Below are 24,818 nucleotides of genomic sequence, written 5' to 3'. Positions count from 1 at the left end.
TCAAAATGTGGTAGCTAGATTATTGACTGGAACTATCTGCTGGTGTAGAAGCAGATCCATTTGTGCTGGTATTAACTTTGAAAGCCCATTATGGGTTGAGATGGTCACATGAATGAAATGTTCCTTATGAACCTGCATAAGAATTGAGATGCACGTCAGAGGCCTTTCTCCATATATTCCTGTCTTTGCATGTAAGGCAGGTGGTGACTGAGGAAAGGACCTTGTCTGTGGTGGTGCCTACTTAGGGAATATCCTCCTCAGATCCATCTGAAACACATAGTTTTAAGTTCCAGATGCCAGGTAAACAGTTGTTTACTCAGGCATTTAAATTGGTTTGATTGCATGGTGCTGAATTATTTTGATTCTGAATCATATAATTCTGCTTCTTTTTTAACATTTTTGCTAATTCAATGTTTTGTCTTAATGTTCCTTTGTATACTTTGCTTTTATTGAATTGCTACCCATTTGGGGAGTTTTTCATTGAAAACTGAGCTATAAATATGCTATAAATATGCCAAGTAAGTAATGCAATGCAGTCATGCAACAGATCTTTCCTGTTCTCTCTTCCTACCTGCAGCGCTTTGTACCCTCTGAAAAGCCACTTGGGACTCTCCTAGACCATGAGGCTATGTCATGGGGCTGCAGTGGAGCTACAAGGTGCCTCCCTCTGATTTTGGGTTAGTCTACTCTCCCACTGCAGCCCCTCCCTAATGCTTTTCAGATGGCACAGGAGCTGCAGAGGCTTCAGGAAAGATAATTGACCAAGTGGCTGCTGCTTGAACAACTTTGGATTCAGCCCATTGTTTTTAAGGTGCAACAGTATTTTGTGTTTGATGCTACAGACAAATGAGCTTAGTGCACCATATTTGGAGGCAAGACTCATTAAGGGCACCTTCACCTTCCAGAGGGATGTAACTGTGTTAGTCTTTGCAGCAAAACCAACAACAGATTTATTATTGCATAAGCTTTTGTTGATCCATTTTGTCAGCTGCTACACAAACATGCATACCCTTTTTTTTTAGTCTACAGATGCCCACGGGATTCTGTATCATTTTCTTTTCCTAAACTAGAACCATTTTTCTCCTGGGATTTCCATCTATGATCAGTACTGTATTTAGACTTAAAAAGTGGAAATCTATAAAATGAAGAAATGCACCCAGATATAGGCAAACTGATTACATTTTATTTGTTTAGTTAAAAGAACTCTGTCCTCCAAAGAGTAAATTCTCTGTTTATATATACTGATTTAATTCACCAAACTAGTAACTCTTGCAAAATGTTTATTCATCAGAGGTTGGATCCAAAGGGACCTTGCACGAATGAAATTACGCTTCTGGTCACACAAGGTGTACCCTTGAATTATACCAATTCTTCCCTCATGCTGTAGTCCTACACTTCCTATCCCACCTATTCTGGAGGGTTCCCTGACTCTCAAGTGAATTTATGGGTGCACAGAGTGCTAAAGAGGGAATGGGAAAGCCCTATGAAAACAGAACACTACTTGAACATCTTTGGATCTGAACCAAAATATTAATGGTTAAATATTTAGTCAGTTGCTTAAACTCAATACGACTACATCTTCTATACATGCTTCTTACTCTAATATTTGTATCTAACAGAATCGAAAGAATGATGAAGCCTCTTATGAGAAAATGCTGAAATTAAGAAGGGAGTTCAGTAGAGCCATAACCATTTTAGAGATGATTAAGAGACGAGAGAAAACAAAACGAGAGCTGTTACATTTGACATTGGAAGTTGTGGAGAAAAGGTAGATTATTCATCTAACTTAACTATTCTTATTAAAGAGGTTCAGGTTGAATTCCAGAGGATAATATGTTTTGGTTGACATGTGTAATAGCCTTTATTAGCAAATATAGTATATTTGGTGGAATGTTACTTGGCAGGCCTGGTGTTCTATGTTAAATAAACTATATCCTCAGATTGTAAGTAGGAAAAAATGATGACCTGACTTGCAGGGTTCCTTTGAGAATAGTTAAAAGATAAAAATATTCTAAAGTACTTGACACATTTAAAGTACTACATCAATGCTTTGCAACAATTCTTTTTTAAAGGTACCATTTGGGTGATTATGGAGGCGAAATACTTAATGAAGTCAAGCTTAATACAACTGAAAAAGATATGAACACCACTCCAGTGGCTCTTCATAATGGAAATCATCACAAAGTTCAAGAATGTAAAGCTAAGGTAAATGGCTTGCATGCAGATCTCTCATGATGATTATTAGCTAGGGTGTGTTCTCCACTATGTCATGTGGAAAGTGTGTAGTAAATGCACTAATAATTCTTTTCTCTCTTCCTACTATTATTTTGGTAGAAGAAAGCAAAAATAAAAATCAGTATCCAAACACAAGCTACTTACTTTATTTTTTCTTAATATTAGTAGACAATCTTCCAACGCAGTGTTCAAACCACTATAATGGTAAAAGTTGTAATTACTTCAGAGTGACTCATGTTTGTTGAGCTTTTAGGATTAGCTTATTTCTAGTAAATATATTTAGATGGTTCTTTAAAAAACCTAAATATTTTAAATCAAGAAGAGTACATTTACTTTAAACGGTTCTCTCTTGTATTTAACTTTGATGACATCTAGTGGTTATTACATTGTAGGCACCTATCACTGTTCTGTTTGGTTCATATTTACCTCATTCTTTAATGCTGCCAAGTACCAAACTTTAAGCAGAAAAAAGTGTACAAGGCATCAGCATTTTAGAAATGTACTGGGTATTTTTAAAAGCTAGTGCAGAATACCATAAAGGATACTGAATATTATACATGTGGATTGTTGAATATTACATTTTCTAAGAAATATTAGAGTTATGTAAACTTAATTCTTTAGCAATTTGTTCATGACAAGAGCTGACGCGTAGTGATATTGCTGTGTGGAATGGGGGTAGGGTGGGTATAAGCTATTTATTTCATGAAATATGAAGAATTATTTAAGAAACTGTGTATAAATTTGTATACAAATTTATTGTATACAAACAGCATGCTCACCACTCATCTCTAAAAGAGGAAATGTCTGATGTTGTTCGTCAAAAGAAGAAGTATCCAAAGAAGCCTAAAACTGAGAGTATAATAAATCCTCAGCAGCCCACTACTGAGCCTTTGCCTGTGATCAGTAAAAGTGATATCAAACAGTATGACTTCCACAGTTCAGATGAAGATGAATTTCCACAGGTAATATATGTCAAACAAGTTATAGTACAGAGAGAGAAGGAAAACGCTGTGTAAAATTTTATCTTTTCACCATAGGTTTCTGTTGGAATGTTATGCCACAGTGACTGGGATCCAAAGGGCTGCTTAGGTTTATACCAAGGGATTACATGAAACTGGTGTAATTTTGTCTTTGTAGTGTTGCACAGCTCATACTTCCTAGGATATCACAAATGCTTTTGGAACATAGTCTCTGTTTCAGAAGCAGTTATCTGTTTGTTGTTGATGGGATATTGGGTGCGGTGGGGGGATAACTGAAGAAAAATAATTCTACAGACCCTTAAGTTCACAAAACTAGCTTAACTGTTCCTTAAATGCTGGCTGGTGGTATTTTATTTTTTAATTTACACTTAGTGAAATGCTGAAACTGAGCAAAGGGAGTACTCGTAATAAGTTGGCCTAATAGCTTGTTTTTAAACCAGACTTATTTGGCCACTAGGTACCCTCACCAGTGTCGGAGCCAGAAGAAGAAAATGATCCTGATGGAGCATGTGCATTCAAAAGAAGGGCAGGATGCCAGTATTATGCTGTAAGAATTTTTGCTTTCATTAAGGCTTATCTGTTTGTTTTAACACAGGCAATATTAAGACATATCTAATTGTTTTAACGCAGGGGACAGATGTTTGGTCAAAATAAAAATATTTGAATCTTTTATCTCTTAAAATTATCCTTTTTTCTCCTTTCTTTTTCCTTTCTACTCTGCCCTGGGTATTTAAAGGCAAACTTGTGCTTTGTAGAATACTAAGCAATATCAGATCATGTCAACTAGAGTATTTCTAGCCAAGGCTGTTAAACTTACAGGGTAGAGGCAGTAAAGAATGTATCTCAAGGAGTTTAGGGCAGGCAGCGAACCCGTCGCTTTACTGACTATTGCTGTATGGTAGAAAGGGTACACCTGCCAAATGAGTTGTGGCAGATGGCAGCCCTTTCAGTGGTGACACCAGTTGTGGAATGCCTTCCCTAGAGAGGCTCACCTGACACCTATGTTTGTTTGTTTGTTTGTTTGTTTATTATTTGATTTATATCCTGCCCTTTCTCCCAGCAGGAGCCCAGACAAAGAATGTTGTTATTTTTTTGGTGCTGGGTGAAGACCTTTTTATTTCCCCAGGTTTTATAGACTAAATTTTAATCCTATGTAATAATTTTAGTCACTGTTGTTGGTTTTACTCTTTTATGCATTTGCTGTTTTGTTTTAGATTTCATGCCCTATTTCTTTGTATAGTTTTAAATTTTTACTTAAGCTGCCCAGAGAACCTTTGGTATATAAATACTGTATATAAATAAAAGTAATAAAGAAATAAAGGGCAATATCATATAGTGGATTTTTGTCATGTTTGAATATGATCCTAGATTTTAATTGGTTGTATCCAGTGTTGCCCCCCTCTCCAAGTTGTTGACTACTACTACTTTGCTAGGCTCTAATCCATGAGCAGTCCAATTCTGTCCTGATAGTTACTATTAAATAGAATTTACGGGGAAACAACATCATGTTGATGACATTTGTTGAGAGAGAAATGAGAGAGCAACCCTGCTTGCTCTTCTTGACCTCTCAGCAGCTTTTGATACCATTGGTCATGGTATCCTTCTGGAGCATCTCAGGGAGGTGGGGTTGGGGGCACTGTAATTCAGTGGTCCTGCTTCTATCTCCAAGGACATTTCTAGAAACATGGTTATGGGAGGCTTCTGTTCAACACTATAGGTGTCCCGCAAGCTTCCATCTTGTCCCCTGTCCTATTTAACAACTACATGAAGTTGCTGGGAGCGATCATCACTTTTGGAGTGAAGTGTCGCCAGTATGTGGATAAAATTCAGCTCCATCTCTTTGTGCCATCTGAATCAGGAGATACAGTTGTGGTGCTAGACAGGTGTCTAGAAACAGTGATGGGCTGGATGTGGGCCCACAAACTGAAGCTAAATCCTGAAATTACAGAACTGTTATGTGTTACAAGTTCTCAAGAGCAGGAGAGGGAAGATGGCCTGTTCTGGATGGGGTTGCACACCCCTTGAAGGAGCAGGTTCATAGCTTGGGAGTATTCCTCGATCCAGCATTGTCACTGGAGGCACAGGTGGCCTCTGTGGCTAGGAGTGCCTATTTCCAGCTCTGGCTGGTTCACCATCTATGGCCCCTTTTGGACAAAGATGACTTGGCCACAGTAGTCCATGCTCTGGTAACCTCCAGATTGGATTATTGCAATGTGCTGTACATGGGGCTGCCCTTGAAGACAACTCAGAAACTTCAACTGGTCTAAAATGCAGCAGCCATATTATTGCTGGGGTTCCTTTTAGAACTCATATAACCCCTGTTCTAAAACAGTTGCATTGGTTGCTAGTTTGTTTCCAGGCCCAATTCAAGATGCTCATGTTAGTGTTGAAAACCATAAAGCCATAAACAACTTAGGCCCAAAATACCTCAGATACCATCTCCTTCCCAATAGACCCTCTCAGGTGTTTATATCAGCAGGGGGGGCCTTCTTGGTATTTTGCCACCTTCAGAAGTTTGGAGGGTGGTGGCCCAGGAGAGAGCGTTTTCAGTGGCAGCATCTAAGTTGTGGAATTCCCTCCCTACCGAGGTGTGTCTGGCACCTTTGGTATACAGTTTTCACCAAATACTAAAGACACACCTCTTTACCCTGACCTTTGGTTCTTGAGATGTATGTTTTCAGAAACCATCCTATTCTTATGATTGAAATGTTTTGATTCTTTTTAATATTGTATATTAGATTTTGTAACCTGCCCTGGGACCTATTGGTGAAGGGTGGGCAAATAATAACAATAATAATAATCAGCAATCATATGGAGCACATGGTCAGCGTATCTGTGATTTCATTGAAAACAATGTGTTTTTGTACAGGGGATTACTAGGTACCTGGCTTCCTAGCCAGACATCACCATCAAATTCAGGAAAGAAGAGAGTTTCTGAGGGGGCAGGGGCATTTGAGATTGCTGTTAACAACTTGAGATTTAACTTTTTTAAAAATAACTAATAATACTCTGAGGAATGTACTAGCTTAATTCTCCCTAAGCATATGGGACTAAATTCTATTGAAATATCTTGCATAATAGCTGAAGGTCCTGTAATATTTAAGAAAGAAATGCATGCTACTTCTACACCTACCTGTTTGTGTTCTCTTAAAAATTGTTGCACTGTTTTGCTTTATATTGTATGATCTTTTTGTGGAAGTGCCCTGCTTTTTTAAATTAAAATAATGCCATGAACTTTACTTAAATAGTTCTGTTTAAGTTCTGTCTTCTTTTTTTGTCTTCTGCAGGCTCATTTGGACCAAACTAATTATTCTCATGAGAATTCAGAACTGGCAGAATTGGATAAGCTAAGGTATAGGCATTGTCTTACAACACTTACTGTTCCAAGAAGATGTATAGGATTTGCAAGAAGACGAGTTGGCAGAGGTGGCAGGTAAGATAACATCTAATTATGTTGGTAAAATAAAATCTTACTTGCTTCCCTTTTTGCGGAAGTAAAGCTCAAATATTTTATATGTATATTAATTTTTTCTTTTCCCCCCTCCTTTTAAAACAGGGTGTTGATGGACCGGATAGCCACAGAATATGATCCTGTCCTGAAACAGATTGACCCAGATATGCTAAACAGTTACTCAAGCTCTTCCCAAAATGTAGACTTTTCTTCTAATTTTTCACGGACCAATGCTTCCAATAAACATTGTGAAAATAGACTTTCTCTTTCTGAAATACTAAGCAATATCAGATCATGTCGACTGCAGTGTTTCCAACCAAGGCTACTAAACATACAGGACAGTGATAACGAAGAATGTACCTCAAGGAAACCAGGGCAGGCTGTGAATAATAAAAGAGTTTCTGCTCCATCTGTAGCTTTATTGAACACCAGCAAGAATGGCATATCAGGTAGGTAAGAATTTATGGTGTTGAACATGAAATGCATATTTCTCATCTCACACCTGGGACCTGGTTGAAGATGATGATAGCAAATGAATTTACATTCATTCACTCTTCCTGGATATTAAGGAGGTGTTCAGTATGTCATAGAGTACTTGTTTCTGCTTGCCCCTGTGACTTAGAATTCTCCTGTGCATGTAAAAGATTATATCAGGTGGGGGTAGCTAGCTCCACCTAGTGGTTGAAGGCAAAAGAGCACTGTTGAAGTTTTTTTGCAGGTCCATTCCTGGTCTTTGTCTGTTCCTGCCTCAGTTTTCTTTTCCCTTCACCAAACCAGGGCTGTGGGGTCGGTACGCCAAACCTTCGACTCCGACTCCTCTATTTTTCTACTGTCCGACTCCGACTCCACCCAAAATTGCTTCCAACTCCACAGCCTGGAAAGGGCTGTAAATGTCTTTTTAAATTGGAAGCTCTCATTGGAGCATTTTTATCGCTGCCTGAATATGCACTGATCTTGGCATCGCAGCATTTGTCTTCATCTGGGTCCTGTGTCATACACTGACACACAAAATATTTTCCATCTTGAGTTATGGTGAAATGCTCAACTACAGCTGACTTCATGGGAAGCTTCTTTGACATTTTGAATTTATATTTTAAAAAATTTGTCAATCAAAATTTATTTTGAAGTCGGAGTCGGTACATTTCTTCCGACTCCACCCAAAATTGCTTCCGACTCCACAACTCTGACTCCACAGCCCTGCACCAAACACGGTTGGACTCTCTCTGCCTCCATTGGTTCAGGCCTGTATTGTTTCTTGTGTACCGTTTTTCGTGTTATTTCAGTGATTAGTGTTGTTTTTTCCTTTACTGTTTGTTCTAACCCCTTCTAGTTAAATTTTTTTAAAAAAAAAATACCTTGTGTTCCTTCCCTTGGAAGTTTCCTTCACGGCAAGGAGCAGCCAGAACCCCCCCCCCTGGTTCCTGGAGCCTTCGGCCTCTCCAGCCCCCCCTCTCGCGCCAACTTCGATACCATTTCTGTTGAGAGCAAGCCACAGTGGTAGCCACCTTAACATCAGTGGCTGCCTTCCTGCAGGAGGCAGCATCCCCAACCCACGCCGAGGCTTTTCGCGCCCTTTGCCAACCCCCAGCCCTGTTTTCCCACGCTTCAGCGGTAGAGGGAAACGATGGACAGGCGCCATTGTCTCCCTCAGCTTGCAGCCCCCGTCTCTCCCCCCCGTCAGAAAGCCAGAGAGGAGGACGGCTACAGCTGCTGGTGGGTTCTGCATTTCATCCCCCCCAGCCGCCACTTTAACAGCCTTCTGCCAGGGCAGCGCTGATCTTTGCCACCTGCGGGGGCTCCCCCCACACATCTTTCCAGCGCAGTTTCCGCAGGCTCCTTTTTTACCCCCGTAAGCCCCGCAGCACGTTGCTCCCATGGGGAAAGCAACCTGCAAAACGGAAAACCCCTCAAAGAGGTTGAAGCCGTTCCCCCACACACACACCTGCAGCAGATGCAGCGTCGGTGCCCTTTCCCACCCAGGTCACAGGGCAGTCTCCTCTCCTCTACCAACAGGCACGAGGTAGCTGAGGCGCAAGTTATGGCGGGCAGGGTGGCTATGGAAGGCAGGATGCCTGTTACCAATAAGACGACCAGTAGAGACAGGCAAGGCCCTGTTCAACATCCAAGGAACCAGAGGGACCTGGAATCCCTGTCTGACGAGGAAGGCAGTCCGCCTCACCCTTGATTGGACACTATTTTTTCTACTACCTCCTCTCCTGAAGTGTTCACAGGCTTTTTGGAAGAACCAATCCTTGTGCAACAGATCCAAGAGGCAGGTGCAAAGGCTCCAATCTTCTTACACTCAAGCTCAGCCTATCCAGTTGCACTTGTCAGCCCAACAACTGAAGGAACAGCTCAGGGATTCCCTCTTAATGGATCTGGCTAGAGATTTGTCCTCTCCATCTATTCCTCGAGTTTTTTCTCAGCAAGTATCAGCGCCCTCACCCTCTCAGGCTCCATCTGCATCACAGCCTTCACAGGGCCCACCTACAAGCCGCTCAGTTGCAGCTCCGCTTCCTGCACTTAACCGTGCGTCTCCAGATCCCTATGCTGCATCTCAGGGCAGGCACCTTCAGCCCCCGGACCAGGCACCTCTTGACACAGACAACGACTTGGTGATTTTGGACGAAGAGGAATAGTCAGAATCTGAGGAGATTTCATCCACTACGATATTTCAGGAGCCGCATTTCCTTCCTCTGCTATGCAAGTCGATGGAAGCCCTTACTCTCACTTCTGCAGAGGATCCTCCTACTCCTCTACATCAAGGGTCTTAGCAGTGTGTCCAGATCCAAAACCTAAGTCTAGAGTGTTGAAGCTCCCTTCTCTTCTCCCGAAGGTGCTCAAGTCAGAGTTTGACATCCCATTACAATTCAAGAAGTCGGTCTCAATAGCCAACAAATATTATACGCTGGAACAGCCTATCATGGACCAGCTGAAAGTCCCACTCATAGATGTGCCCATTGTCAACTTGCTGAATCCATCTTTGAATCCGAAGGACTTGGATGTGCACCTTAAGGATACCATTGAGCGCAAAATGGACCAGGGGCTTAGAAGGGTACATGAGGCTAGTGCACTCTCAATCAGGGCAGCGGCAGCCTTCTCTGTGTTTGCTTGAGCCTCCTTCCTCTGGTTGGAAGACCCGCTGGACGACCCACAGCAAGACGCAGCCTGGATACGCAAGTCTCTGCTGAAGGTCTCTCGGGCAGTTACCTTCATGGCAGATGCATCCATGGATGCCTTGCGGTTTGCAGCAAGGTCACTGGCGGCAAGTGTCTTCACGCGAAGAACCCTTTGGCAGCAGCATTGGGAGGCAGACCCTACAGCCCATTCAAATCTTGCCTCAGAGCCCTATGTGGGGGGCAAGTTATTTGGGAACGACGCCCTAGCTAATGTCTTGGAAACTAAGGAAAAGAAAAAGTCAATACCGTCCTCCAGGAAAAGGGATGACAGAAAGTCTTTTCGTCACTCATTCCACCCATATCACTTGTCTCAGTCCTTTCGAGACTCATGACCGTATGGAAGGCCGAAGGACGCCCATTCCAGCCGTCCCTTCTGGAACAGACAACTCAACCAGCCTAAGTCTCAACAACACTTTCCCAGTCGATTGGGATTTGGGTCCCCTTCATAGGGAAATAAACATCAATTCTGACGCCTCCATCTCGTCAGTGGGGGGTTGTCTCCAACATTTTGCTCAGTGGTGGAAGGGCATGTCTTCAGATCAGTGGGTCCTTCATACCCTTCAGTACAGCCCACGGTTGGAGTTTACTTCCACTCCTCCGGTGAGATTCATTCCATCCCCTCTCTCAGTTTCTCCACTCAAGAGGGAAAGAGTTTTGCAGACAGTCTCCCATCTCATACAAATTGCAGCTATAGAGAAAGTTCCGGCAGGGGATTTTTGGAAAATTACTCTCTGTTCTTCACCGTCGTGAAAAAAGACAGATCGTTCAGACCGGTACTAGACCTCAAGTGTCTAAACAGTTTCTTAAGATACCACAAGTTTCGCATGGACACCTTACTGTTAATCAAGGAGACCCTAAGGAAAGGGGACTCTCTCTCATCTATCGACCTGAAGGAGACCTACCTTCACGTTCCAATCATCCCACCTCACAGATGATACCTTCGGTTCGCCGTGGGACAAGACCATTATCAATTCAGGACTATGCCATTTGGCCTGTCATCTGCCCCCAGAGCATTCACGAAGATCGTGGTTGCCTTGGTTGCACATCTCAGGACACAGGGAAGTCATCTCTTCCCTCACTTGGATGACTTTCTGATCCACTCCCCATCATTGCACAAGGCCTGGGAGGACCTCCATGTCACTTTGGCCGGTCTAAAGGACCACAGTTTCCTGATCAATGAATCCAAGAGTCATCTCTTTCCATCCCGGCGCATAATACATCTGTGAGCGACTATAGACTCACAGAAGGGCCTCTTAATGTTGTCCCAAGAAAGAGTCAACAAGATTTGCAAAGCAGCGTCGGGTATCCTATCCTCCAACACAGCAGACCTAATGGAATTAGCAACGCTTCTAAGTTTGATGGTTTCCACATTCCAAACTACACCATGGGCACGTCATGATTCCCGCACACTTCAGTGGGCGCTCCTACCCATCTAAAGCGACACAGCATCCAGACACCACCACAGAGTAGCTCTGTCGCCACGGGTTCGGCAGTCGCTGTTCTGGTGGACTCACGAACTCAACCTTTTAAGAGGCGTTCCATTTCAGGATCCCCCTCGGACCCTGAGCATGTCAGATGCCAGCCTATCAGGGTGGGGAGCCATCTGCGATGGTCAGATGATTCAGGGTACATGGTCGTCACAGGAATCCATACTGCCGATCAATCTTGAGCTTCGAGCAATCCGTCTGGCCCTCAGACACTTCGCGGAGGACAGATGGTTAGGTGCGGTGCTCATCAGAACTGACAGCATGTCGGCCAGATCTTATTTAAACCGTCAAGGGGGCAAACGCTCCCACCTTCTCCAGAAGAAAGCCTTTCTCCTCTTCCAGTGTGCGGAGAGGAATGTGGACTATAGTGGCAGAATATCTCAAGGGGGAGTACAACAGACAGGCAGATTGGCTCATTCAAGAGAAACTGAAGCAGGGAGAGTGGATGCTTCACCCAGAGGTCTTTCATCAAATAGTGGCACATTTTGGCCAAATTCAAGTGGACCTGTTTGCCACCAGCCACAATTGATAGGTAAAGAGGTTCTTCTCCAGGTATGCGACGACAGATGCGGAGGGGATAGATGTTTTAACATCCCAGTGGCCTCCAGGCAGACTGTATGCCTTTCCTCCACTTCCAATTATTCCCAGGGTGATCAAAAAACTTCGTGGCGAGAGGACAGCAGTTCTACTAGTTGCTCCCTGGTGGCCAAGGAGACCTTGGTTTCCGGATCTCCTTGAACTGTTGGTGGAACCCCCGTGGAGAATTCCAGTAAGGGAGGACCTGCTCTCTCAAGGGCAGCTTCTTCATCCAGACCCGGAGTGGTTGGCGCTTCATGTATGGAATTTGAATGGAAGCGACTCCTAAAGAAAGGCATCTCCCCACAAGTACTGGAAACCATGATGGCTTCTAGACGCCCATCCACACACAGAATATATGAAGGCACATGGAAGGCTTTCTCATCCTGGTCACGGAAGAAAGGAGTTCTTCCTCAGAAAGTGGGGGTCAGCGTGATTTTATCTTTCCTGCAAGATGGCTTATTATTAGGTCTCAGACCTAACACCTTGAGGCGCCAGGTTTCAGCCTTATCGTCGATACTCTCCAGATCTCCAGACAATCCTTTCGGATCTCATCCTTTCATCAAGCGTTTCCTCAGGGGAGCAACGATAACAGCACCACCCTACTGTTCATCACTACCCAACATGGGATCTGCACAAAGTGTTAATAGCCCTTCAAAGACCTCCATTTGAACCTTTGAGTCAAGTTTCTCTCCGTCTGCTATCCTTTAAGGTTTTGTTTCTTGTGGCCATTACTTCGGCCTGTAGAGTGAGCTGAATGCCCTATCTGTCCATAAAAATTTTTTTGTGTTTCATAAAGATAGAGTAGTCCTACGCACAGTCCCTTCCTTTCGTCCCAAAGTACTGTCTGCCTGCCATTGCCAACAGGAGCTAGTATTGCCATCCTTCTGTCCTAATCCTGTCCATCCTTCAGAGAAGTCCTGGCACTCTCTGGATGTGAGGAGAGCCCTTAAAGTTTATATTTCCAAGACAAAGGCAATACGGAAAACATAATTTGTTTGTCTCCTTTCACCCAGCATCTCTAGGGAATAGGGTGTCCACTTCTACACTAGCCAGGTGGATCAAGGCATGCATTTCTTTGGCATATGCTTCTCTAAGACTAGCCTGGCCAGCCGGGATAGTGGCTCACTCCACTAGAGCAGCGGCCACATCAGTGGCCTTTTCTCACAACGCCCCTCTGATAGGGATTTGTAGGGCAGCCACATGGCCCACGCCCAATACCTTCATTAAGCATTACAAAATAGACACCTATGCGTCGGCTGAGGCAGCCTTTGGGAGGAGAGTGCTACAGCATGTCCTCTCAGACCAGTAGTAGCTGCAGCCCAGCGATTTTCCCACCCTACATGGGTCAGCTTTGGTATGTCCCACCTGATATCATCTTTTACATGCACAGGAGAAGAGACGTTTGGTTTTACCGTGAAATCGGTCTTCTCTGTGCATGTCAAAAGATTATATCAGGGCCGCTCCCTAGGGAGGTGGGCTACCATTACAAGCACTAGTAGGCCTTTGGCAGAGAGCGTATGAGTCTTTTGCCATGGGGCAGCAGTAACATGCATATATCCCAGTAATTCAGTTATAATTTAAAGATCTTGATTTTAAACTATTACTTAATAAATTCTGTAAGTGATATAACCAAAAATTGTATCAGCAGCAACAGGTCTCTGATTCCTCTGTGTGTGTGCATCAGAGTGATAAAGACACATACTATGGTATCTAACTTTTTTTGTAGAACCATGATTCCATCTTCCTGGTAAAGACTTCGCTTATATTTGCTGAAAACAGAACCAGCTGTAGCACTCTTGAGTATTGCTGTCATTAACAGATAAATTGTCAAATTCAAGGGATTGTGCTTTTACATAGTATTAATTTCAAGGTGCCTAGTAGACCAGTAATACCTTTGACAACAAAGCAGTCAATGCCAAGGACTGCGTTACAAATAGTTATTCACATGGCTTTCTGTTGTATTTTGAAAAGCAAATTTTTCATCATCATCAGAAATTATTGTTATCAGAATATTGATTTCTATAATTATTAGTTGTCTAGTGCTTTGTGTAAATCAAATGCTTCAAATAGAATTTTGCAGTAAACCCTACAGAAACCGTTCAAGATAGGCCAGAATTACTGTCCGCATGTTACAGACTAGCTTACCTAAGGATATGCAGTGGGATTTGAAGCCTGCAGGGGTGTGGGAGGGCATAATGTCATATTTTAAAATAGTTGTGACCTGCCTTGGGACCTTTGGGTGAAGGGCGGGTAATAAATGATGATGATAATAGTGATAATAATAATAACAGCTCACAGTCATAACTGATGCACTGCACCAGTTCTTTGTATATCAAATTTGAATTGGAGTCCAAATCATGGGTTATATTCAACAAAGTTCTAATCAGAGTAGACCCACTGGAATTAATGAGCCTAAGTCAGTACTGTATTAACTTCAGTGGGTCTACTCTGAGTAGGACTACTACTTCATTCTTTTAACTGTTGAGAACACACACTTGCAAGCAAAATGTGGTGCAAACACATTTTACCATTTGTGCAATTCCCCCATAGATTACACTTCCAACAATATTGTGCCAATAACACAGTATCCCCTCCATGTTGAATAGAGAAGCAGAAATAACCTTGATGCTATTTTTCTGATCTCATTTTAAAATAGTAGTAGATGTGTGCTCTGGTGCAAGAAAGGGGCACAGGTTCTGGACAACTAAAATCAAAACATGTTTTGTAAAATGATACAGATGAGAGGCATTCTGATGGCTGACAACAAATAGTCACAAATGGTAGTCATTCATTGTCCTTATATGGTACTATGTCATAGTACTTGTAATACTCATACAGCCACATCCTACATAGTAGTTACAATAACATTAAATGAACCATCTGGGAGAGAAGCATCTAATTTCTTGTATACAGAAAATACAATATATCCTAAGGATGGACATACATGTGCAAAATACATTGGGGGTTGGGATGGACAAGGATTTATTGTACACCCCCCCCCCAATTGTGTAGAAAGACTGCAGCAATATTGTGTAACTGTCAGCCAACTTCAGTCTAGAAAGGATCTGCCCTCAAAAGCATTCGTGGAAGTTGAAAGCTTTGTGAAGCTAATAACGGTGCTAGTGTTCTCCTCTACTTAGTTCTGGATTTAGCAAACAGCAAAGATCACTCCAGAACTCAGATTCAATCCAAAATGTGTAGAAGTTGGTGAGAAAAGTTTCCCATTTGTCATTTTTTTTGATCGGTGAAGCAGTATGAAAACACTAGTTTTACTTAATGCTGAAAAGACCAGTTAATTTAGGCCCACTGTTCTGGAATCCTGATATCCTGTATGTTCCTGTTAGTTTTAGAAAGGACAATGATTACAGTATGAGGAGCTGGTGAATCTACTGTCGTAAGAAAGTTTTGGTTCTCAGAAATAATCTTCATAAAGTTGGGCCTCATGTTCCTAGGTTTCTGAAAGACTATATTATGCATAGTTCTTTAACACAAAACCAGTTTATGTTCTCCACTAATTAATCTTTGCTTTGCAATTCGCCTAAACAAATAAAAAGTAATCATAATACATTGTTCATCTTAATACAATACAATGTTTCCAATATGAAGCTGGAGGAGGGGGGAAGTCACATTAAGCATTTTGATTTCAACATTCTCTTTCGATGTCATACCTTTTTTAAAAATTCTGTGCTTGGTATCTTTCTGACTGAAAAAAGAGAAACAATTTTGGGGGGGAGAAATGACACATTTCCTAGACTAAGTTTGAGAATGTTTGAAAATCTATAGTTCCCCACTGTCAGACATACCCTAGGAAATGGTGGCAATCACTTTTAGATGTCTATCAACAGTCACCAGCATATCTGTGCATTTGGGGCATCCATAAAATTCATCTTGGACTGTCACATGTGAATGCCACATACATATGGGATCTTTCATCATATTGTGGACATTCACTGTACCTTTTATATATTGCTGTTGAATCAATTAGTATAGACCAACAGCTCATAATGCAGTATAATATTTTCTGAACCGTACTACTTTAAACTGCAAGTAATAGTCTGCATGTTTGAATATTTCAGGGGTGGAGTGGGGAAGGGGCTACAAATAGGACAAGAAGGCTGTTTTCTAACATCTATTTACTATGTGCCAGGATTTTGGTTTGTGTGTGTTGAAAACGTTTATGGTCTCATGCCTGCGGCCTGAACTAATACAACGCAGCAGCTGTGATGAACTTCATATTACTGTGTGATAAGTTGTTCAGATGTAGTCTTACATTATTGGACAACATAACAGTTTGCTCAGAAAGCTTAAATGAGCAGTCTGGCAGTGAAAAGTATGCTTCCATTAATATCTTTTCAAACAAAACCTTGGTTATTGCCCCAAGGATACAGGACTTTGACACAGACATTTCAGTGGGATATTATTTCATGTCTGAATATTATATGCAAGTACACTTGTTTGTTCAGCTTAAAAATAAAGTATTATTTTTTACAAATATATGTAATGAAGTCTCTCCCCCTTTTTTTTAAATAAAAAGAATGCAGTCTCAGGAGCCTGAGATTTTGAGGAAATGCATGAGGCTTGCAACACTTTCCTAAATTCTAAGACTGTGTACCAAGTTCTGGCATAGGATACCATTTGTCACAATGAAATATAGCTTCTATCAAAAACATGGATTGTTCTGTTTTTAATAAAAAGGCCCTTCTCATTACTCAAAGTGATGATTTCACAGTGTCGTATGGGTAGGGACTGGAAAAGTCTCCTCTGCACCTAGAAATTTGGTTCTGGTTAAGCATATGAAATATTTTATTCCGCTGTACGCAGAGGTATACCTAAGGTTTTGATGCTAGTTGCCAAAAATTTGAAGCCTATACTAAATAGTTCTTTAGAGTCCGAAGTAGAGGTAGAAAGATCTGTCAATTTCGGTTCTCTCAGTTTCTCATTGTTCCAATCTTATATTCAGTTCTCCACATTTCTGCAGCAATTTGCAATTGATTAAAAAAAAATCCTCATGAAAATTATCCAGCATTGTAGTGCAAATTTCCCCTAATAAACACTTTTTGTAGGCAGTTTTGACTAATGTACACATATTTGCAATCCATTTCTCATCACATAATCATCAATCAAATGTAAGTGCAAATTTTGAAAGATGGCTGTGTTCCAGTTCTCATTGCTTCAGAAATTGCGAATTTGATAGATTCAGCTTTAAATGCTAACTGAATCAAAATTCTGGTCCATCCCTAGTCCCAACTATGCGTCAAAACTGGAATTGGGCTGAAATATTAGAGAAATTCCCTACCCCTTCTGTATTACGTGCATGCCTTTTGTTGGCATCTAATTTAACCTTGGTCATAAGCACTTCAGTGTATAAGAGGCTTTAACATCTAAAAGTTTGGTTTTTTCCTACTCTTAAACTGGGGGTTTGTTTTCTTGGTGCAAATGACATTAGAGTTAATGTGCTGCAATAGTTAGGGGTTGCACAACAGTAGAATGGAGCAACGGCAAATGCTGTGGGTGCCAGACAAGTTTGTTAACAAGTTGCAAAATTTGGGAACTTGTTTTGGTTCATTGGCTTTAGCTTCTCTTTATTCATTTTAGAGTTGTACTAGCTTTCAAGAAAACTGTATAGAAAAACAGTTATCTAAAATAAAATATAGGGTGGAATCCAATGAGTGTAACTCACTGATGGATGGCATTCATCAGTGGAATGGGGCAGAGACAGTTTTTAGCCATCATTCCTCTTCCCTGCAGTCTCCTGTGGCTCCCCAAAATCTGCTCGAAAGGGTACTCCAATCACCCCAAATTGCTACCTTTCCCATTTCGGTGATGGATGCTTTGTATTTTGCCCATAGTACAAAATGTGCTTTTTGTATTATAGTATAAAATGTTCCATGAATGATGTATAAAACTATGTTAGTACTTAAAAATTCACATATGAACTTGAGCTTCAGCTTTGCCATTAATTGAATCATTTAATTACTCATACTGGACTGCACTCAGTTTAAATGTTGAGATGGTTATGGACCACCATAAAACATTTTAAGGCAAGGTTCCATGTGATTATTGTCATATACGAAACTACCTGTAGAAAAAGTGTGTGCATGCAGCTTTGACACATGTACCCCTTTGCAAAATATGCATATGCATTTATCATAGGTAGTAGTAGTATATTTTAGTCACTTTTAGAAATATTAAATAATGATAAACATTACCCTCTTTTTTATCTACAAAGAAGCAATGCCTCTGTAGGAAGAACTGCCTTTTAATATGTGGGATTTGAAGGACAGTGTTTTCCCTTATGTCATAGGAATCTGTTGTTGTTATGTGCCTTCAAGTCGACTACGACTTATGGCGACCCTATGAATCAGCAACTTCCAACAGCATCTGTCGTGAACCACCCTGTTCAGATCTTGTAAATTCATGTCTGTGGCTTCCTTTATGGAATCAATCCATCTCTTGTTTGGTCTTCCTCTTCCCTTCTGTTTTCCCCAGCATTATTGTCTTTTCTAGTGAATCCTGTCTTCTCATTATGTATACAAAGTATGATAACCTCAGTACCCTACACATCTTTTTGCTAGCATTCGTTCACCAACTATGGCAACTTTTTTCATTAACAAGTCACTTGTAGCAGATATTCCTCTTTTTCAAAACAGAGATAAGTCATTCTTAGTGTTCCGAGGAAAAGGCAAGATTTGCTCAGGAGACTCATTAATCCCCGGAGTATTACAGAAATTGTTAATTGGTTATTGTTTGAATAATTTTTAATTGCAGTTTAAACTGCAGATAGACCTGTGAAAGGACTTCTGGTGGCATTGTTATATATTAAGTAACTTACCTAGAATCACAGTACATTTTCAAATGGTTTTCTTTGACAAGGAATTTTTCCACATCACCTGAATTGACACACTATAAACCAACCATTTAATGTTGTGATCTCTTAGAAGCAGGTGGTCAATAAAAACTAGTTAATATGAGAAGATCAAAAACATTTCATGAAGTTTTTGTACATTGCTTAACTGATCTGTACAAATCTATTGCTTTTTGCCCTGTTTTCATAGTTCTTTAAGTTTGTTTTTGAGAATTGTGTTGTGCTGGACTCTTTGAGTAAATTTAAACATAATCTCCTTTTCTACAGTAACAGGGGGCATTACAGAAGAACAATTTCAAACACATCAACAGCAGTTAGTTCAAATGCAAAGACAGCAACTTGCTCAGCTCCAGCAGAAACAGCAGTCTCAGCATTCCTCCCAACAGACACATCCAAAAGCACAGGTAATAATTCTTTTTCTTATAGAAACATAATACAAGCACCAATTCTTTCTCCTGGATATACTTTTTTCTTTGCATTGAAAGTACAAAAAATTAGGAATTGAGATGGTGCCTTTAGAACCGATTCACACAGTGCAATTTTTTGTCTGCATATCCATCCCTGAATTGAACTTCCTCTAAGTCAGGAATAGCCAGTGTGGTGCCCTTCAGATATTGTTGGACTCCAACTCCCATCATGGCCATGCTGGCTGGGGCTAATAGGAATTGGAAACTAACAACACCTACATTGGCTATCCCCGCTCTAGGCATACAAACACATGCGCGTGTGCGTGCAAGATGTAATATGTGGACTGCACAGTCACAGATAGACAACAGCCCAAATGTATAGCCACAGTCATCATGGCTATCCATGTAAAAAGTATGAGTAATGTTTGCTGTTCTGCTTGTAAGTCCATGTAAATGTAAGTCTAGGTAACACACATAACTACTTTATTAACTTTAAAAGAAACTAATTATTTAAGAATACGATTCATCAATCAGGATTACTTGAAGCTTGTAAAGACCAGAACAATGTTAGTTGATTGTATCCCAATAGGTATTTCAACAATCTTATCTCTTACCTTTTAAAAAAAACCCATATCTAATTAATAAAAATAATATTTGTCCAGCGTGGCTCACAATATGCACTCTAAAAACAAACATAGCAATTAAAATAATAAATTGAGAATTCTTAAATTCTGATGATCAAATTCTAGATGCTATCTTCTTAGCAACAATGTTTTGGCAGTACTGACTCACTTTTAGTCAGTTACTATAACTGTGTACAAAATTTTCTTTCATTGGCAGTTGCAACACTATTACTGAAAACTATTTGGAATTGTGATTTTTTAAAATAATCTCATTAAAGGCTGTGATATAGAACATTGCTTGCTGTCATCGAAGCTTTACTTCCCCCTTGCCTCGCTTTACATGCACATACCCCCTCTACCTCTTGATAAGCAGTATCTGATGCAGCAGGAATAGCTACTGTTGGGGTTGGTGTGGATGTATTTGCACCCAAATGAGCTCTTTACCATTTCAGAACTGACCAATAGAATTTTGAGGTATAGGATGGAACACAAAGGTACTCATGTAGGGTTTCTGGGCTCTGGGATATAATACTGAAAAGAAACAACAGAGCCTGGATTGTATTTTAACTTTATTTTCCTGTTATGAAAGGCCTTCAGCTAATTCACCAGTATTTCATTATTTGTCCATAATTATAATTATGATTTCTGCTAACTCCCTAGGGCTCAAGCACCTCTGATTGTATGTCAAAAACGCTTGACTCAGCCAGCGCCCATTTTGCTGCATCTGCAGTGGTGAGTGCACCTACTCCCAGTCGCAGTGATGTGACAAAGGAACAGAGCACCAGCCACAATATAAATGGTGTTGTTCAGCCCACAGGTATGGATTTCATTTTTGTTCAGTCATATAAGGCTTGCAATAAACTTCTGATGCTTACTTTTCATGAAATCAAATGATTGACTGGAAACAAAACTAGGATATAAATGAGACTGTTCAGTTGAGAGTAAATTTGGCAAATGAATTACAGAACAAGGTCATAATTTTGCTGGGTGTTTTGTTTGAGCCACATTCTAGAGAAGTGCATGGGTGTCTCTGCATGTCCACTGGTGCTTTGATCCTTCTTGTTGCCTACACCCCAAATGTGCAAGTCCTTTCAAAGCACCTTGGCAAATCTTATCATGAGCTCTACACATACTTCACCATTTAGTTACATCTCACTGGGGTCCAACAGATCCCTTTAAAGTCCTAATTGGAAATAATGATTATGATTGATTTCAAAAGACCCCAGTTTAACAGAAATCTCACTCCAAAAATGTGGTCTAATGCAAATATTATTGGACCCTATAATGTTAAAAAAGAAAGCAAAACAGAACCCCCAAAATACTGATCTTATAATAAATAATGGAATGGGTCCTCCAATGTTCTTAAAGTGGTATAACTATAAAAAATGGAATTTATAATATAGGCAAAATGTTCAGCTTTCCTCTGCTATATTTTGAGAAGTTAGTAGGGGTAGAATGGAGGCCAATAACCAGAGGCATTTATTTGTATTATTGTTTATTTTTTTATTTATTGCTCAGCTCCTGCAGAAACATTGGTAATTACCATAAGTAATTTCACTATCCAACTCATTTCAGTAGCGTTCAATCAGACACCTAATAGTAGTTCAGTATGAAGTAGTTTAGGTTTGCTAAAAACAATAAGGTCTATCTACAAATATTTCAAACTGATGCTGGGATTCACAGCAGCCTCATTGGCTTAGGAGGACTAAGAAGGAGAGTTCTGATGTTTAGTCCAAGATAGTTTCACAGTGGTCTTGGTTTTATTTAACATGTTAGTTTCTACTGTTTGAAATTGTACTAAGTATATGTGTTTGTTTTGAACAGCAACATCAAAAACTCTGTACTCCACCAACATGGCTCTCTCATCTAGCCCAGGGATCTCAACTGTACAACTTGTAAGGACAGTTGGCCACACCACCACAAACCACTTAATCCCAGCATTGTGCACAAACAGCCCTCAAACGCTTCCCATGAACAATTCTTGTCTCACAAACGCAGTGCACCTCAACAATGTCAGTGTTGTTTCTCCAGTCAATGTACATATCAATACAAGGACTTCAGCACCATCGCCAACCGCCTTAAAACTTGCCACAGTTGCTGCCAGTATGGACAGAGTGCCAAAGGTGACTCCTAGTAGCGCCATCAGCAGCATAGCAAGGTGTGTGTGTGTATATATATATATATATACATATATATATGTATAAATGGCTCATGATTTGAATCAGGATTTTAATGCATCTCCCTGTGCTTTTTGTTTTTAAAGTAAAATTGGATTGTACCCAGATCAAATTCTACAACGGTATAAATTATATTTCTGTTTTTTTAAAAATTCTTGAGGATAATTGATTCTGGTTTTGACAGTCATGTAGAGGTTCAAGGAGCTATGAAGGCATTGAAGCTCCACCCTCAGTGACTGAAAGGCTTATTCAGCCACCACCTCACCTTCAGAAAATTTCAGGAAATATCTGAAATCCCTCACATTATCATAAATGCCTTTTATTTTCCTCTTCTTTTCTCTGTAAACTAAATTCTGATTTCAATTTCACATTCTGTTCTGCCAGGGAACTGATGTGTACTGACAACCCTGATTTTCAGTTAAACATATTCTGTAGATGAAAACTTTTTTCAAAATGTTATTTTGGACAAAACAGAAGATTACTTAGTGAAGAAATTGAGCCAGCAATTCTGTACCCATTTACCTGGGTTGTGTCCCATTAATGTGTCTTACTACTGAGACTCATTTGAACTAGTAGAATATTGATTAACATTTAAATAATATTCAGTGGGTAAATTTAAAAAATATGGAGAATAGGTAGTAGGATTTTCAATTAATTTAAATTGTGTATACAGTGAAAGCAAGTGCATCCTTTGCCATACTATAACTAGCTTTCACTGTATGTTTGTTTATATAATAAATGTGAAAATACTAAATCTAATGCCAAATATTAAGAAATTAACTGTTTCCTTTTTGTAAATACTTTTTCAGAGAGAACCATGAACCAGAAAGATTGGGTTTGAATGGAATAGCAGAGACGACAGTAGCAATGGAGGTGACATAACCTCAAACCAGTGACTCAACCTGTGCTGATGGTGTAGTCATTTATATTCCAGCTGAATGCAAAACAACACCCTGTGGATCACAGGGAATTAAAATGGACCTAAATGGACTGTCATATCGTATATTAAGTCGATATATAATGTACATTTTGTAAAATTGGGAAAATCACTACCTTGTAAAATAGTTTATTTGTATCATCAATATTATTTCTGTTACTTGAATAGTAGATATTCATCATCATGCTTTTGCACTTGAATTTGCAACTGAATGGATTTAAAAATAATTCTTTAATGGGATCATGAGCATGAAATGGGATCCTGCATCACTTGTTTTAACTATTTATTTTGCCATGTTTACATTTTGTATCTTGTAAAAATAAATCCAACTTTGTGTCTAAAAAAAGTTAAAGATTCATAGCTAGGAAAAATTCTTGTAATTTTTTTCTAAAGGAAATGTAAAGTTTTCACTTGGTTCATTTTGTTTCACAATTTTAGATGGACTTTTTGGTAAATACTTTAGTGGTATTTCACTGTCAAATATGAAGTTCAAGGCAAAATAGTATTTTCTATTACTGTGCAGGGGAAAGGGATGGATCGATACATGCAAATTTAATGTAGTAACCCACTTTTCCATATATTTTGAATGTATATTTCTATTTATAATACCAATTTATAAAAAATAATTACACAGAAAACCTGACTAGTAAAAATTATGCATCTAGCACATATTAAACTTGTGCAGATATGAAGAAAATTTTCAACTGATTATATTTTATCTGAAGTCTGCATAATTTAACTGGCTTTTAACTGTAACACACCACATAAATGATATTTTACCAGATATGTATTGCATTATATATCATTGCAATAATTATTGGATGTCTAGATATCGAGCCATCCCAGGTGATGGGGGAGGGGGGAGGGTTGTGGCAGATTGTCTTTCAATTTTGGAGAGTTTTCCTGTGGCTACAAGGCAAGTAACGGGTTGGAAAAAGTCTGACTGTAAACGTTGGACACCTTCGTAGTGTAGTGTTTTAGTGACTTTTTTTATACGGTTCTTGTAAATTAGATATGTGTAGTGGTGTTTCAGAATGTTTGTTTATGCACTAGTTCAGACAACTTTCCCTGTTACTTGTTCTTGATAAGTGAAAACTGCAGGGAAATAAAAATACATATCAAAACATGGGCGCCTTGCATACGTGTTTATTTCACAGTATGGAAAAGAGTTTGTATATCATATTTGGAGGTTATTAGGTAAACTGAGATACCAGCTGTTCAACATGTACACTTGCATCTCCATCTAGCAATATTGATTAATACATAGAAGCTTCTTGAGGCAAATGACTGGCTGGATCATGGAGTGCATGTACAGGCGGTTGCTGCATAGAGCTGAATCTCTGCATCCAGCACTTGGGGCTGCATGTGTGATTCCTAATATTGGATTGGTACCTTGTGGACATCATAGAACAAATAGTGCTGTAAAAGTTGACATGGTAGACTTACGTGGCAAACATTGGGCATGTGCAGAACTGTGTGAGCAACACGCTGTAGCATGTGTCAATCTCTGAACTGGGGCTTGAAACAGTTTAAAGGGGCAAGTTTTCCTTCATTTGTATCGATGTACATTAGTGCATATTGCACAAGTAATCCCTACCTCATAGCTGTAACTTATGCTGCACCTGCTTTTGCAAAATCATCTAAATAGAAATTTACTATTTGACTGTATGTGGCAAAGGAATCTACACAATGCTTCACTAATTCTTTCTGAATTTATATTTTTGAAGTTAGACTGAACATATTTAAAGTAACAAGTGATATTTGAATTAGGCTTCCTTTAGGTTTAATTCAATTTTATTATATTACAGGTTTTCATGTTGTGCCTCTTTCAAAAAGTATAAACCATGTGTATACCATGTTATTAATATACTTCCATCAGTTATTATATAAAGAATTGT

General features: G+C 39.9%; 1 protein-coding gene across 2 annotated transcripts in view; it reads left to right on the top strand.

The window, feature by feature from the left end:
* The window catches only part of EPC2 (enhancer of polycomb homolog 2), a 61,642-nt gene extending 37,596 nt beyond the window's left edge, over positions 1-24,046 (top strand). The window contains exons 5-14 of one of the 2 annotated variants that reach the window (XM_061608833.1): positions 1,620-1,768; positions 2,073-2,205; positions 3,006-3,197; positions 3,673-3,762; positions 6,503-6,648; positions 6,772-7,115; positions 19,044-19,180; positions 20,467-20,623; positions 21,631-21,964; positions 22,793-24,046. In XM_061608833.1, the coding sequence (XP_061464817.1) occupies positions 1,620-1,768; positions 2,073-2,205; positions 3,006-3,197; positions 3,673-3,762; positions 6,503-6,648; positions 6,772-7,115; positions 19,044-19,180; positions 20,467-20,623; positions 21,631-21,964; positions 22,793-22,865 (1,755 nt within the window). In that variant the 3' untranslated portion in view covers positions 22,866-24,046. The remainder of the gene's footprint in view (positions 1-1,619; positions 1,769-2,072; positions 2,206-3,005; positions 3,198-3,672; positions 3,763-6,502; positions 6,649-6,771; positions 7,116-19,043; positions 19,181-20,466; positions 20,624-21,630; positions 21,965-22,792) is intronic. The other variant, XM_061608834.1, reaches the window with a different exon arrangement.
* The last annotated feature ends 772 nt before the right edge of the window (positions 24,047-24,818 follow it).

Source organism: Rhineura floridana, chromosome 2, assembly GCF_030035675.1.
Source record: "Rhineura floridana isolate rRhiFlo1 chromosome 2, rRhiFlo1.hap2, whole genome shotgun sequence".
NCBI lineage: Eukaryota > Metazoa > Chordata > Lepidosauria > Squamata > Rhineuridae > Rhineura > Rhineura floridana.
Note: the sequence above shows the minus strand (reverse complement) of the source record. Positions and strands in the feature narration are given on the sequence as shown.